General features: G+C 49.1%; 1 protein-coding gene across 1 annotated transcript in view; it reads left to right on the forward strand.

Annotated features, from left to right (window-relative positions):
• hpda (4-hydroxyphenylpyruvate dioxygenase a) overlaps positions 1–16,085 on the forward strand; it is a 77,153-nt gene that overhangs the window by 9,292 nt on the left and 51,776 nt on the right. Inside the window, exons 3-7 of the mRNA XM_072469398.1 lie at positions 2,968–3,050; positions 5,275–5,364; positions 10,591–10,697; positions 12,936–13,013; positions 14,980–15,142. Of these exons, the coding sequence (XP_072325499.1) occupies positions 2,968–3,050; positions 5,275–5,364; positions 10,591–10,697; positions 12,936–13,013; positions 14,980–15,142 (521 nt within the window). The remainder of the gene's footprint in view (positions 1–2,967; positions 3,051–5,274; positions 5,365–10,590; positions 10,698–12,935; positions 13,014–14,979; positions 15,143–16,085) is intronic.

A 16,085-nucleotide genomic window follows, 5' to 3' on the forward strand; every position in this document is an offset into this window, starting at 1 on the left:
CCAATACAAGATTTTTGAGTTCCCCTTTATGTTAATTGCCATTTTATTCTCATAATTCCTCTTTGCCAATCTTCACTTCCCCTCTCAATTTATTGGGCGTGGTTCTCTTGCCGTGTTGCAATCGAGCGAGAACAACGCAGCCGGAGAATCCTGGGAGATGCCTCTCGTGGGCCTCCTGGCAGCCTCCGTGCCTCGCGGGATTCACCCACGTCCGCAAGATGTCGGAGTCGGAACTCTGCCCCAAAGGGTTGGGACCGAACAGCGCTCCCGGAAGTAGGTACTGTCGTGTTATTCACCCTGGGGTAACACGGACTGCAACGGGATGCAGATGAACGGTAAAGCATACACCAAACGTAGGCGTTGGTTCAATACGATTTATTGAACTTCTGTAATGCACACAGCTGGCTGTGGGTTGACACTCTACTACTCTAAGTGTACTAACTCTAACTTACTAGACCAGGCTAGCTCTGATCCACGTGTAGAAGGTGCTGACTGATATATACACCCTGACTGTCACTACAGTTGTCACCAGTGGAAAGAGGCGGAGTGCTGATGCCTCGTGTGTTTTATAGTTGGAAGCCCCCCTCTGGCGTTCTGTCTGGTGATTGGTTGTGTTCTGCCCTGTATGTTGATTGGGTAACCTGGGTGTCTGTCACTGCCTGTTTTTACCTCATGATGTGCATGGGTGCATATTATGACAGGTATTAAACCTACTTAAGACCTACCTGCCTGATATTCGCTGGCCTCCCTCGATTCTCCGGCCTCCCCAGGGAGGCTGCAGCCGGGCGCCGTTCAGCACTGGTCCACACAAACATGGACCAGGCAGAACAGCACCTGGGTGGGGAGGATCCCGGGTCATGGTACTGCCACCCTGACACTTCCAATATGCCCGGGTGGCACCGCCAAGCTGGCTGGAGCACTGCCTGGGTGCCAGGGTGCCAGTGCAAGGGTGTCTGGGTGCCAGGGTGGCACTGGCAATGTTCAGGGCCCAAGGAAGGCCATGCTCATGAAAGGAGGTTGGACGGTGAGGGTGTGTAGGGCAGGTATGCAGGGACCTCTGGGAGGTTAGATGGGGTCCTGAAAGGGAGGGGTGCTGTAAGCAGGCTTGGCGGGGACCTGAAGAGGTGTCCTCACAGTGTGGGGTACTGTCCGTGTGTGTGGGGGTGACATTGCCCATTGGTGGGGGTGGACCCACAAGCTCACTTAGAGATCGGGGCACCCTTTCAAAATGGCGGCCCGATCTCTGAGTTCAGTTCCCCAGTGCTAAAAAAAATTGTGCTAAAAAAGTCTGGGCTAAACCAATGAGAAACCTCCCATAGCCTCAAAAAATGACTAAGTGTCATTGAATAGCGGTGGGGAACTCACTGGCAGAGCCAGCGGGAAACTCCCTGAAAAACCTGCCACAAATTAACTTAGACATTTTTCTGGAGAATCATGACCATTGTATTTGGCCTGGTTTTTGCTTGAAGAATTCACCTGCCCTACATCATACACCTGTCTTTTATGTTCATTTAATTCACTAACTCCCTCATCATCCAAAGAGCCCTGGTGGTTTCCCCTAACTTCCCTTCTCTTAATAATGTACCCAACCCGTACCTGAAATATCTTCTCCTTGAAGATTACCCACTCTTCCATCAAACTTAGGTTCTAATTTACCAGGGGCTGACCCCCTTTCTTCCCATTAAAGTTAGCTTCTAAATTACTTCTAAATTGAAAGAAATCACTTCAGATTGTTCCTTGCCGTTCACTACGGTATAGGTTTATTTTCCTGGTGGAGGTTTTCTGTCTGGACTATTCGGTCTGGGGATTGCCTCTGTCCCATTCGATCTGTGTCTGTTCTATTAGCTCCATGACTGCACTGCATGTCTTTGCTGTAGGTTCTGTAGAAAACATTTATTTGGCCTCAACTGGAGTACTGTGTCCAGTTCTAAGTGCTGGATTTTAGGAAGAATATGTAAGAATTAGACAGGATGCAGTGAAGATTTGGGGAATGGGTCAAGGGATAAATAACCACGTGACTATTGGAGAAGCTGGGGCTTTTCTCCTTGGGGAAGAGATTAAAAGGCCGCTTGAAAGATGTGTTCAAAACCACGCAAGTCTAGACAGAGGAGATAGGGAGAAACTTTTCCCATTGGCAGAAAGATCCAGAATCAGAGGACTCGAATTTAAGGTGATTGACCAAAAAATGCAGCGGTGATATGATTTTTCACACTGCAAGTATGGAAGTCTGGAATGCACTGTCTGAGAAGGTGTTGAAGGCAGATTCAATTGAGGCTTTTAAAAGAGAATTGGATGACCATCTGAAGAGAAAACAATTGCCAGGCTACAGGGAAAAGGTGGGGGAGTGGGATTAGGTGAGTTGCTCTTGCAGAGAGAGAGAGAAACGGACAGATCTGAACGGCCTCGTACTGTGATGTAGCTATTCCGTGATTCTATTCTATGATTCTATGAACGGCACTATTAACTCTGTGTCTGTGTTGCTTATTTTTACCTCCGTCTGTCGTCTGCCATCGCCTGCCTTCAGCTCTGCCTCGCCCAAACCCACTCTGAACGGGGCCCATCCAAGATGGCCCCCCTTCCCGCATATGACCACGCTCATCCTCCACGCCTGCCACATCGCATTCCCCCTACCCCCACCCCCCCAAACCCCCTCCCCTCCCGCACCACACTCCCATTCACGAGCATTACTCGCTGGCGTGGCAACTTCCGCCTGAAGGTCCCCTTTACACACTCCCCCACCCCTCACCCTTCCAACCACACCTTAGCCTGTGCAACAGACCCGCAGCCTCCCTAAAAAACGTCAAAACCATCAACACAACCCAAAGGGCTCCATCGAACTGCTTGGTCTGTATCTTGACTATTCAATCTATGTCTGGGATGCTTGGTCCATGTCTGCACTCCCTGTTTGTTATTCTGCTTCTCATTCTTCCCTGAGCTGTGTTGTAACATGTTTTATGTCTGCTTCAGAAATGACCGAACATTTAGGAAAACATGGGGACGGTGTGAAGGACATTGCATTCCAAGTGGAAGACTGCAACTTCCTGGTGAAGGTATGAACCAAAAATCAGAGTCATAAGCATAATACCCATCGAGGGTCCAGTGTCCTTTCCTTCATCAAGGGAATCATTCTCTTTGGGTTTTACAACATGAATTGGGGGATGGGTGGGTGGGAGTGATGGATTTTCCTTGGAAACTTTGATTCTGTGAGAATGCCATGTGTAAGACCATTAGGTACTGCATGAATTCAGGCCCAGATTTACGCCACAACGGAAAGGATCTCTGTCATGTTGAAAATCCCGGAAATAGCCAAAGATTCTAAGTCTCGACCCCCGATAATAGCAAGTTCTATTTTGCGGAGGTGGGTGTGGAGTTGGACTGGGGTTTGCACGTGAGTGATTTCTGGAGGCAGCTGGCTAATTAAATCACCATCTGTCTCCACTATTTGGGTCACTCGCACGAGTCACCCATTGCGCCCAGATCCGTGCCGGGTCATTAAAATGAGCCCTAGGTTTAGTGCCCAAGCCTAGGTACCCAGGAGAAGGTAATGGAGGTGAACCTTTTAGACCCTTGCCATTTGATGAAGGTACTGTTAGGGATGACTCTCTACGATTCTGGCAGCAAGTTTGCCCAGGTTGTGTTTTCCCAAGACAATGCCTTAAGCATGAGATTGACTTACAACTGGAGATATGAGGATTTATCCAAAACCGAAAATTACAATTACTTCACCTTACCCAGGTCCCATTATCTGCAATGTAATGAGTGCACTATGACTGTGCTGTGTATAGCTCCAGGCTGATTACAGACCTGGCCTCCCCTTTCAATCAGACGTGTTGTAACCGGACCTTGGTGGAGTTCCAACAGGCTGTGGTACATCACAAACTACAGTGAGAGCTGAAATGGGCCTAATGTTCAGATATAGTGAGAATCCTCTGTAAAAAGCAAAATTGCAAATTATGATACTGAAATAAAACAGAAAATATTGGAATTGTAGAGCAAGTCTGCCGGCATCTGAAAGAGAGGTTAATGTTCAGAACTCAGTCCCTCTGGCCAATTGTCTCTCTCATTGGCCTTCTCTTAGACGCTGAAGTTCACGGCATATAGGGTTGTTTTTTGGGGTTTTTTTTTGAATTTTTTTATTTAAAACAGATTTGTAACATTTGCAGAGAAAAAGAAGGCATATACAAAAGCCTTAACATATTGAAAACGAACAGTGGGAAAGAATAAACATATTTATAAGGCATTTCCCCTATCAGCTCATGCCCCACGTGTTCAACTAAACTAATGTGGCTCTAACCCTCCTCCTCCCCCCCCCCCCCCCCCCCCCCCCGGATGCTGCGGTTTCCTACGCTGTTCCCCTGCAAGCGACATTCTCCCCCGGGGGATCCCTGATCACCCCCGCCTCCCCTTGCCCACTTAAGTCTTCTCTGCTCTCCTTCCCGGCTGCCCCCCCCCCCGAGGATTGACCTGCCAGGTCCGCCCTGCGCTTGGTCCTAGCCCGCCCCTTCTCCTACTCTCCCTGGTGCCCCCTGACCTATGCTAGCTACGCTGACCTCTGCCCTTGGCGCCTGACTGTCTCCCGCCCAAGTGCTCGGGCCCTCCCCCCACACACCAAGGACCCATTAACCTGATTGTATCTCCCCGTGCCCTTTCAAGTCCCTTAACCAGCCCCTAGCCCATCCCCCCATCAGAGGCCCCGATCTCCCGCCAAAAGATACCAAGTGCAGGCCCGCCCCCCTCGTTGCAACTCCCAAAATCACCCTAAGCAGTGCGCCCTCCAGCCCCCGCTCTCTGTCCAGGCTGAAAACAATCTTGGATAAAACATTACAGTACAGGATAATTTAACAGACCGCCGCCACACAAAAGCTCTGTGAGCCCAGAGTCCTTTAGTTCAAGTCCAGCTTCTTCTTTTAATAAAAGTCCATTCCTAGTCAAAGCAAGTTAGGTTAACAGACCGCCGCCGCCACTGTGGAGCACTGAAAAAACTAAGTGCCCGTTAGTTCAAGTCCAGCTTCTTCTCTTTAATGAAGGCCCAAACCTGTTCTGGTCTCTCGAAGTAGTGATGGAGTTCCTCAAACGTAGCCCAAAGTTTCGCAGGATACAGCATTCCAAACCTCACCTGCTTTTTGTAGAGGGCTGTCACGGCATATGCCAACATCAATCTCTCCCATTTAATTAGAGCTCTTAAATCTGAATTACAGTTAATAGTGATTGGCATTAGGTTGATTGAGTGGGGAGGGAATGAGGTTGATGGTGATGGTTTACCTCTATTGGCAGAAAGCAAAGGAGCATGGAGCCATCATTGTGAAAGAGCCATGGACTGAGGAAGATAACTATGGCAAAGTGAAGTACGCTGTTCTGAAAACTGTAAGTATTTCAGGAAGTTCCTGATCAATCCCGCCAAGAATACCAGCCAGCGTATACTCAATATCAGACTGTTCCAATGGTCCTGTGACAGGTAGGCGGAAAAACTAAAAGTCATGGTTCCCATTCACAATGACTGTCAAGAGAGCTCCGCTGGGAACTGTGTGGGCATGTGGAGTAAAGAGTATTCACATATTCTGCTGACGGTCAGTGCAAAAATTACAGGAGGAATCATCACCCTGCTCAATGCACTGGCGGATGGGAAGCCAGCAACTACATAACTCTAAGCTACTTACAATTGTTGACTTCAGGGGAAAAACTGAAAAATAATTACATATACTATGCTACTTATGGTTACTGTGGGCAGGATTCTCTGGCCTCCCCACAGCATGTTTCTCAGTGGCAGGAGGTGTCCCGCTGCTGGGGTGTGTGTTGTTGGTGAGAACAGAAGATCTTGCCGTCGTGAAGAGCTGGAAGATCTCATCCCCTGTCTGCTTATGATTCACTGTATATATTCAGGGAATGGTTTATCCACCCCAGCCTGGTATGGCTCTGCTGGGTCAACCTAGATTAGATCTGACTGAAACTTATTGACATCTGAAATACAGAGCAGAAACCATACCCAGAACACCCTGTGGTTGAATTAAAAATATATTGATCTCTTTCTTGAAAACATTTAATAATTCAGGCTCCACCGCTCTATGGGGCAGCAAGTTCCACAAATTCACCACCCTCTGCGAGAAGTAGTTCCTCCTCATCTCAGTTCTAAATCTACTGCCTCTCAATCTATATCCATGACCCCTCATTCTAGATTTCCTCACAAGGAAGGATATTTGGTCTATGTTTACTTTATCAATCCCATTTAGTATTTTATACACCCTCAAATCCCCTCTCATCTTTCTAAACTCCAGCGAGTAGAAGCCCAAACTGTTTAATCTCTCCTCATACGTCAACCGTTTCATCCCTGGAATCAATCTGGTGAACCTCCCCTGGACTGCCTGCAATGCCACCACATCCTTCCTCACTAAGGAGACCAAAACTGGACACAATGGGCGCGATTCTCCACTCCCACGCCGGTTGGGAGAATCTCCTGAGCCGCCGAAATTTCCGGGGACGCCGGTCCGACGCCCTCCCGCGATTCTCCCGAGCGGCGGGAACGGGCCAGTCAAGGGGCGTCATTCTCCGCCGGCGGGAGTCTCCGTTTTGCCGGCGCCCAGGGGTTTCCCGGCGGCGTGGGGCTGCCCCACAATGGGAAACCCCATTGACCGGCCGGTGTTACGGAGACTCCCGCCGGCCGGTCGGGGCAGAAATGTGGCGGAGCGGGTAGGAGAATTTCGTCCAAGTTTTGCGGGCCGCAGGCCGGAGAATCGCCGGAGATACCCAAAATGGCGATTCTCCGGCACCCCCGCTATTCTGAGGCCCGGATGGGCCGAGCGGCCAGGCCAAAACGGCGGGTTCCCCCCAGCGCCGTCCACACCTGGTCGCTACAGTCATGGGCGGTGCGTGAACGCTGGGGGGGCGGCCTGTCGGGGGGCGAGGGGGGATCCTACACCGGGCTTCACCTTGAATGTGGGGTGGCCCGCGATCGGTGCCCACCGATCGTCGGGCCGTCCTCTCTGAAGGAGGACCTCCTTCCTTCCGCGGCCCCGCAAGATCCGTCCCCCATCTTCATGCGGGGCAGATTTGGACAGGACGGCAACCGCGCATGTGCGGATGACGTCCGTTATGTGGCGCCGGCCGCGTCATCTATTCGGCGCCGCTTTTACGCGGGCGACAAGCTTGGCGCGGGTAGATGACGCGGCCCCGATACTGGCCCATTGTCAGGGCCTGAATCGGTCGGGACCGGGGCCGTTCCGCGCCGTCGTGAACCTCAAAGGCGTTCACGATGGCGCGGCCACTTCAACGTGGGAGTGGAGAATCGCGCCCAATACTTCAGAGGCGAAATTCTCCCCCAACGGCGCGATGCCCGCCGACTGGCGCCTAAAACAGCGCCAATCAGACGGGCATCGTGCCGCCCCAAAGGTACGGAATGCTCCACATCTTTGGGGGCCGAGCCCCAACATTGAGGGGCTAGGCCGGCGCCGGAGTGATTTCCGCCCCGCCAGCTGGCGGAAACGGCGTTTGTTGCCCCGCCAGCTGGCGCGGAAATGACATCCCTGGGCGGCGCATGCGCGAGAGTGTCAGCGGCCGCTGACAGTTTCCCGCGCATGCGCAGTGGGGAGAGTCTCTTCCGCCTCCGCCATGGTGGAGGCCGTTGCGGAGGCGGAAGGGAAAGAGTGCCCCCACGGCACAGGCCCGCCCGCGGATCGGTGGGCCCCAATCGCGGGCCAGGCCACCGTGGGGGCACCCCCCGGGGTCAGATCGCCCCGCGCCCCCCCCCAGGACCCCGGAGCCTGCCCACGCTGCCTTGTCCCGCCGGTAAATAGCTACTTTAATTTACGTCGGCGGGACAGGCAATTTCTCGGCACGACTTCAGCCCATCCGGGCCGGAGAATCGAGCGGGGGAGCCCTGCCAACTGGCGCGGCCCGATTCCCGCCCCCGCCGAATATACAGTATCGGAGACTTCGCCAACCGGCAGGGGCGGGATTCGTGGCGGCCAACGGCCATTCTCCGACCCGCTGGGGGGTCGGAGAATGACGCCCCAGATGCGGTCTCACCAACCCCTTCGAAAATTGCAACAACATTTTTCTATTTTTATATCCCAGACTTTTTGCAATAAATGGGAACATTCTATTTTCCTTTTTAATTACATGCTGTACCTGCATACCGACTTTCTGCGATTCATGAATAAAGACACCCAGATCCCTCTGCCCAGACACATCTTGAATCTGCTTCCCATTTAGATTATAATTTGCCTTACTACTTTTTCAACCAAAATGGATAACCTCACACTTACCTACATTAAACTCCATCTGAAAATGTTTGCCCCATCTCCTAACCTATGTATATCTGTCTGTAAAATGCCTGCTTTCCTACTCTGCCTGCTTTTCTACCCATTATAGTATCATCTGCAAATTTTGCTATCCCTGCTTGCAGATCATTTACATATATTGTAAACAGTTGACCCTGCAGCACCCAGGTAGTTACAGTTCGCCAGCCAGAGGAGGACCGATTTATCACAACCCTCTGCTTTCTGTCAGTCAGCCAATCCTCCAACCAATCTAGTAGTCTACCCCCAAACCCCTGCGATCTCACCTTCTGGATCAGTCTTCCATGCAGCTCCTTATCAAACGCCTTCTAAAAGTCTAGATATACCACATTCACAGGTTCCTCATTATCCACCTTGCTCGTTATGTTCTCAAAGAACTCGAGCAAGTTTGTCAAGCATGACTTTCCCCTCATAAAATCATGCTGACAATGGTGGATTGAGCTTTGTCTTTCCAAATGTTCAGTCATCAACTCCTTCATGATAGATTCCAACAACCTCTCCAGCACAGAGGTCAAGCTGACTGGTCTATAGTTTCCTACTTTTTTCCTCTCTCCCTTTTTGAATAGGGGCATCACATTAGCATATTTCCAATCCACCGGGACCCTTCCAGAACCCAGGGATTTCTGAAATATCACAACCAATGCATCCACTATCTCCGCTGTCACCTCCCTTAATACCCTAGTGTGCAGGCCATCAGGTCCTGGAGACTTATCCGCCCTTAATTCCATCAGTTTATTCAATACCATCGCCTTAGTGATAGTGATAGACCCTTGGTTCCTGAACATTCCGGAGGGTATATGTGCCCTCTTTTGTGAAGGCAAAACAAAAGTATGGGTTCAAATCTTCTGCCATTTCTTTGTTCCCTATTTCAATTTCCCCAGATTCTGATTGTAAGGGACCTACATTAGTCTTTACTAGCCGTTTTCTCTTGGCAAAGAAGCCCTTACATTCAATTTCTATGTCCCCTGCAATTTTACTCTCATACTCCATTTTCCCCCTCTTGATCAAACTTTTTGGCCTCTTTTGCTGAATTCTAAAATGTTCCCAATCCTCAGGCTTTCTGCTTTCTCTGGCAATCTTGCATGTCCCTCTTTGGATTTAATATTAACCCTAATTTATTTTGTAAGTCATGCCAAAGTCACCTTTTCTCTTTTCTTTTTGTGCCAGGCAGGAATGAATAATTGTTGCAATTCATGCACATGTTTTTTAAATATGAACCATTACCTGATTCCTGAAATGCACTCAACCACTTTAGTAAGGTCCCCCAATTTATCCTTGCCAATTCGTGCCTCATACCCTCATAATTACCTTTATTAAGATTGAGGACCCTAGTTTCAGATTCAACTACTTCACCCTCCATCTTAATGAAGAATTCTATCATATTACGGTTTTTGCTCCCCAATTGATCCTTTCCCATTGCCCAGTCTGGAATATCCTGTTCCCTGGTTGTTTCCGCAATGTTTTGGTCTAAAACACCATGAAATACACACTTCAGGAACTCCTCCTCCACTACACCATTGCTAGTTTGGCTTGCCCAATCTATGTGTAAATTAAAGTCACCCATGATTACAGCCGTATTCTTATTGTACGCATCTCTGATTTCTTGTTTAATACCTTCCTTTAGCACAGGGTTAAAACGCTGGCTTTGGAAGCAGACCAAGGCAGGCCAGCAGCACGGTTCGATTCCCGTAACAGCCTCCCCGAACAGGTGCCGGAATGTGGCGACTAGGGGCTTTTCACAGTAACTTCATTTGAAGCCTACTTGTGACAATAAGCGATTTTCATTTCATTCATTCCTTTATATCTCCACGACTGTTTCCAAAGCACCTGGCCCATTAAACTCAAACATGGAAAATTGGTAAATTAAAACTGTGGTGTTTTTAATCTGTGGGCTTAATTGCTGGGACCCAGGGTCCACAACTGGTCTGTGGAATATAACCTTGAAAATTACATTCAGTTATAATACTACAGCCACTCTGGACTCTCCGCTCTTGTGCCTCCAAAGCTCCAAGCTCCCTGTACTTCTCCACTTCACTGAGTTGAAATCTAGATTAAATTCACAATTGCAGGATCTCAAAGATACAGAATTCCTCACCTCCTCAGCCTTTCCTTTTCCTTAACAGTCCAGAGGCTTTGTGTCATCTCATTATTACTTCCTGATTTGTTCATCTTTCCACTTGCCCATTGTTCTCAACATTAATGATTTCCACACTGTGCGCTTTGATAAAGTCTCTGATTCCAAAGATCATGGACGGTGCATTGTGTTTCTAACAGCATTTCCCCTGGCTCTTGCTTTCAGTACGGGGATACAACACACACGTTTGTGGAGTATCTGGGACCTTACCGTGGCATCTTCCTGCCTGGATACAAGGAGCCTCTCTTCAGGGATCCACTTCTTCCCACACTGTGAGTGAATGAATACGTTTGGAAGTTTCGAAAGGACAATACAAAGGGTTGGGCATAGGCAAAACAGGACTGTAGCAACCTGCAAGAGATGGTCTCCCATTTCCTCTATTAGGCACTTGGCCCTTACTCAGCATGTTGAAGGCTCTGTTTCTGCTACAGTCCGATATCCTTCACCCGTACATCCGAATATCAAAGACATCAAAAATCAAAATGACCTGAATCCTGAAATGCAACCGGCCCACGGGGTTCGGATAATGGATACTGAACCTGTTCTTCCAATAGTTGATAGCAGCATGTGTCCAACAACTCTATGCTGTATCGTATTAGAACTTAAAGCTAGTGAGATGATCCACCCTTGTCTTCTACTCACTCACACTCCAAGCCGCTCAATGCATAGATACAGTGCAATATGGCTGGAGCAGACTATAAGGTGAAGTCAAAGTCAGGAGGGGTTACCACAGCTGAAATGGCACAGTGATTACTAATGTTTAGTGTAGGACAATTATTACAGCCTCATTCTCAGGAATACTACAATACTACGTGGCACGGTAGCACAGTGGTTAGCACTGTTGCTTCACAGCTCCAAGTCCCAGGTTCGATTCCCGGCTTGGGTCACTGTCTGTGCGGAGTCTGCACGTTCTCCCCGTGACTGCGTGAGTTTCATCCGGGTGCTCCGGTTTCCTCAAACAGTCCAAAGATGTGCAGGTTAGGTGGCTTGGCCATGCTCAATTGCCCTTCATGTCCAAAAAGATTAGTGGGGTTACTGGGTTACAGGGATATGGTGGAGGTGTGGGCTTAAGTAGGGTGCTCTTTCCAAGGGCTGGTGCAAACTCGATGGGCTGAATGGCCTCCTTCTGCACTGTAAATTCTATGATTTTAATATTCTATGCTGTGTATACCATATTCAAAGAAAGTGCGTGTATATCATATAAACAAAGAACAAAGAACAAAGAAATGTACAGCACAGGAACAGGCCCTTCGGCCCTCCAAGCCCGCGCCGACCATACTGCCCGACTAAACTACAATCTTCTACACTTCCTGGGTCCGTATCCTTCTATTCCCATCCTATTCATATATTTGTCAAGATGCCCCTTAAATGTCCCTATCGTCCCTGCTTCCACTACCTCCTCCGGTAGCGAGTTCCAGGCACCCACTACCCTCTGCGTAAAAAACTTGCCTCGTACATCTACTCTAAACCTTGCCCCTCTCACCTTAAACCTATGCCCCCTAGTAATTGACCCCTCTACCCTGGGGAAAAGCCTCTGACTATCCACTCTGTCTATGCCCCTCATAATTTTGTAGACCTCTATCAGGTCGCCCCTCAACCTCCTTCGTTCCAGAGAGAACAAACCGAGTTTATTCAATCGCTCCTCATAGCTTATGCCCTCCATACCAGGCAACATTCTGGTAAATCTCTTCTGCACCCTCTCTAAAGCCTCCACATCCTTCTGGTAGTGTGGCGACCAGAATTGAACACTATACTCCAAGTGTGGCCTAACTAAGGTTCTATACAGCTGCAACATGACTTGCCAATTCTTATACTCAATGCCCCGTCCAATGAAGGCAAGCATGCCGTATGCCTTCTTGACTACCTTCTCCACCTGTGTTGCCCCTTTCAATGACCTGTGGACCTGTACTCCTAGATCTCTTTGACTTTCAATACTCTTGAGGGTTCTACCATTCACTGTATATTCCCTACCTGCATTAGCCCTTCCAAAATGCATTACCTCACATTTGTCCGGATTAAACTCCATCTGCCATCTCTCCGCCCAAGTCTCCAGACAATCTAAATCCTGCTGTATCCTCAGACAGTCCTCATCGCTATCCGCAATTCCACCAACCTTTGTGTCGTCTGCAAACTTACTAATCAGACCAGTTACATTTTCCTCCAAATCATTTATATATACTACAAACAGCAAAGGTCCCAGCACTGATCCCTGTGGAACACCACTGGTCACAGCCCTCCAATTAGAAAAGCATCCCTCCATTGCTACCCTCTGCCTTCTATGGCCTAGCCAGTTCTGAATCCACCTTGCCAGCTCACCCCTGATCCCGTGTGACTTCACCTTTTGTACTAGTCTACCATGAGGGACCTTGTCAAAGGCCTTACTGAAGTCCATGTAGACAACATCCACTGCCCTACCTGCACTCAGGTGAGGTACTCACTGTGCACTTTGTGAAATGATTATTGTTTTGATTGTAGCTGGTATTGCTCTGATGTTTGTATCTCTGTCCCAGGCCCCCTGTGAGTCTGAATTTCATTGACCACATCGTGGGAAACCAGCCAGATGACGAGATGGAGTCCGTAGTAGAATGGTATGTGTCAGTCTCCCATATAACATCAAAGTACATCTGCTGATTTATCCTCTGGAATCAAAAATGAATGCTAACCCCACACAGGAAAAGATGGTTTGAGATGTGGTCCCTTTGTTATGAGCATGGGGTGATCCAGACATGCAGCTCGGGGTAACACCGCCATCAATGGCCATTTGCATTTGTGTAACTTTTTATGTAGAAATACACTCCACCTTGTTTCACAGGAGCATAAGAAAAATAGATGCTTGCCACAGGTTTGTAGAGGAAGGTGGGAGGGAAATGGCCAAAAGCCTGGTCAAAGAGGCAGGTTCAAAAATAAGAAAGTTAGAGAGGTTTAGGGATGGAATCCCAGAGCTTTGGAGTGGGGCAGCTAAAGACACAATTGCAACTTACACGGAAAATGGGGGCGGGGGGTGGAATGTGCCAGGTTGTAAACTGGAGACAGTGATCAAAGACATCAATGGAATTGGTGATGGTCAAGGGCACAGAGCTTGTGTCACTGTCAAAGACAATGGCTTCGATCCTCCCAACATTTTACTGAAAGCTCTTGGCGTTTGGAGTAGACGTGCTATTGGCTGGGATCTGAAGTCCATATAGCGGGACTGGTGCAATCGAGATGCCGTGAAGACAAAACAAAGCAGTCTTGATCTTGAACCCCCATGCAGTGATGGAAAATACTCATCTAGTGAGGGCAATGATGGTTTGGGGTACAGACCCCATGCAGCAAGGGTTGACAATTTGGATCATGGAGTCCACATTGTATCAGTGTAAAATCCTGCGCACTCAGGGAATTCACACGTGTACATAGCATAGGATTTAAATAGCAAAGTCAGGAACAGCACCCACAGAGAGAGAACAGATCAGAGGGAGACCCCCTGTGTAAACTGCTCAGGTACATTATCTTTTGCAAATGCTGAATTTTGGATACAGTCAAGATCTAAGACTAGGATTCGCCGTCGGCCAACGCTGAAATCGGGCGGAGAATTGGTTTTTACACTGAAATCGAGGCAGGCACCGGTTTCATGCCAAATCACAATTCCCCAGTGCCTCGACAGTGGCATCAATGCCTTCCATGCCGCACGTAACAGTAAACACCGTTGGCATAACATTAGCGGGCCTGACCCAATATTCTCTGGGGTCTCCGTGCTTCTCCGCCTCCATCAGGGCGAATTCCCAATGGCGAGGTTCACTTGTGCTTTTAAAAGTCTTGTAACAGGCACCGTGGCTGATGAGGGAGAGAGAGGAGGTAGGACACAGTATGGCGCGCCCGAGGACTGCCGGTCCCGACACTAGCCGGTCTGGCTGGGTGGGGTTGACGGTGTATGGGATGGGTGTTTGTGCCAGGGACACAGTGCTGCCTCCTCACCCTGGCTGCCCTGAGGAGGACGTGCAGTTTTAACTGGCACTGCAGGCTGGCCCGGGTGGTGTTACTCATGATGCTTACTGCCTCCGCCACCTGCTCCCAGGCACGGTGAACGGCGGTGGCTGGCAGCCTCCTTCCCAGGCCGGTGTACAGAGTGGCCCGCCTCTCCTCCACGGTACCCAGGAGGGTCTCAAGTTCGGCATTGGTGAATCTTGGGGCTGCTCTCCTTGCTGCCATCTTGTTGGCTGGGATGGTGTGTATGTGGGGAGTAAAGTGAGTATATGTGGCTGCAGCTTGTCAGCCTCCTGAGTGTCAATCGTGAGGCCAGTGAATCTGCTACCATTTCTCATTGGAATTGATTGTGTTCCACATGGCGCCGGTGCTAGCCCCTTAACAGTCACTGAACCGGTCTAGGTGCGGCACCAGTTTTGCTGTCGTGGAAGTCCACGAATCGTGGCCTGGCGTCAACACTTAGTCTCAGGAACGGAGGAGAATTCAGCCCTTTAATCTTCCTTTCAGTCCCGTTCGCTGCAGTGGTAATATTGCACCTGGGGGTACAAAGTAGCTGTAATTCTGTAACATGAACTCTGGCCTTTATCGCAGGTACCAAAAGTGTCTGACATTTCATCGATTCTGGTCAGTGGATGATAAACAGGTCCACACGAATTTCAGCTCCTTGCGTTCCATTGTTGTGACCAACTATGAGGAAACCATCAAAATGCCCATCAACGAGCCAGCAGTGGGGAAGAAGAAGTCCCAAATCCAGGTGTGAGCACCAGTGGCTGCCTTGTCAGCAATTTCCTCTCTGACACATACTAACCAGCACCGATATCCGAGCTTTCAGCACTCACAGAGTTAACTAGCGAGTGGGAGGCAAAACTGAGCTGAACTGGAAGTTGGGCTAGGACAAGCTGGGAGTGGCTACCGAGTATAGAATTAGATTTTTGATTTGCCAAGTCAAATGGATTAAATATCTCACCCAGTGTGAGGCACTGTAAGTGGAAAATCTTGTCTTAGGTTTTGCCATCAGACGGATGGGGACCAATTTTTAGCTCTCCGATTTAGAGCACAAGTGGGATTGGAGAAGTTTGGAAAACAGTTCAGACAGATGCCTGTATTCTGGTTGGATGTGAGTGAGCATCGGAATCTCCTTCCCAAAGCAGACAGAATCTTCATTATGGTATGTAAAAGGAGGCAGGCAGGGCAAGCAGACATGCAGGACGTTGAGTTGCCAACATAACCATGAAAGGTTATGTTGGTAGTGCGTATTATGTAGAGTGTGGTTAGGGACGGCAATGGCTATTATTTAGAGTGAAGTAAGGGATGGCAGTGCCTATTATGTCTAGTGTGGTAAGGGATGGCAGTGCCTATTATGTAGAGTGTGGTAAGGGCTGGCAGTGTCCATTATGTAGTGTGTGGTTAGGGATGGCTGTGCCTATTATGTCTAGTGTGGTAAGGGATGGCAGTGCCTATTATGTAGTGTGTGGTTAGGGATGGCTGTGCCTATTATGTAGAATGTGGTTCGGGATGGCTGTGCCTATTATGTAGAGTGTGGTAAGGGCTGGCAGTGTCTATCATGTAGTGTGTGGTTAGGGATGGCTGTGCCTATTATGTCTAGTGTGGTAAGGGATGGCAGTGCCTATTATGTAGAGTGTGGTTAGGGATGGCAGTGCCTATTATATAGAGTTAGGTAAGGAATGGCAGTGTCT

This window comes from Scyliorhinus torazame, chromosome 12, assembly GCF_047496885.1.
Source record: "Scyliorhinus torazame isolate Kashiwa2021f chromosome 12, sScyTor2.1, whole genome shotgun sequence".
In the NCBI taxonomy this organism is placed as follows: Eukaryota; Metazoa; Chordata; class Chondrichthyes; order Carcharhiniformes; family Scyliorhinidae; genus Scyliorhinus; species Scyliorhinus torazame.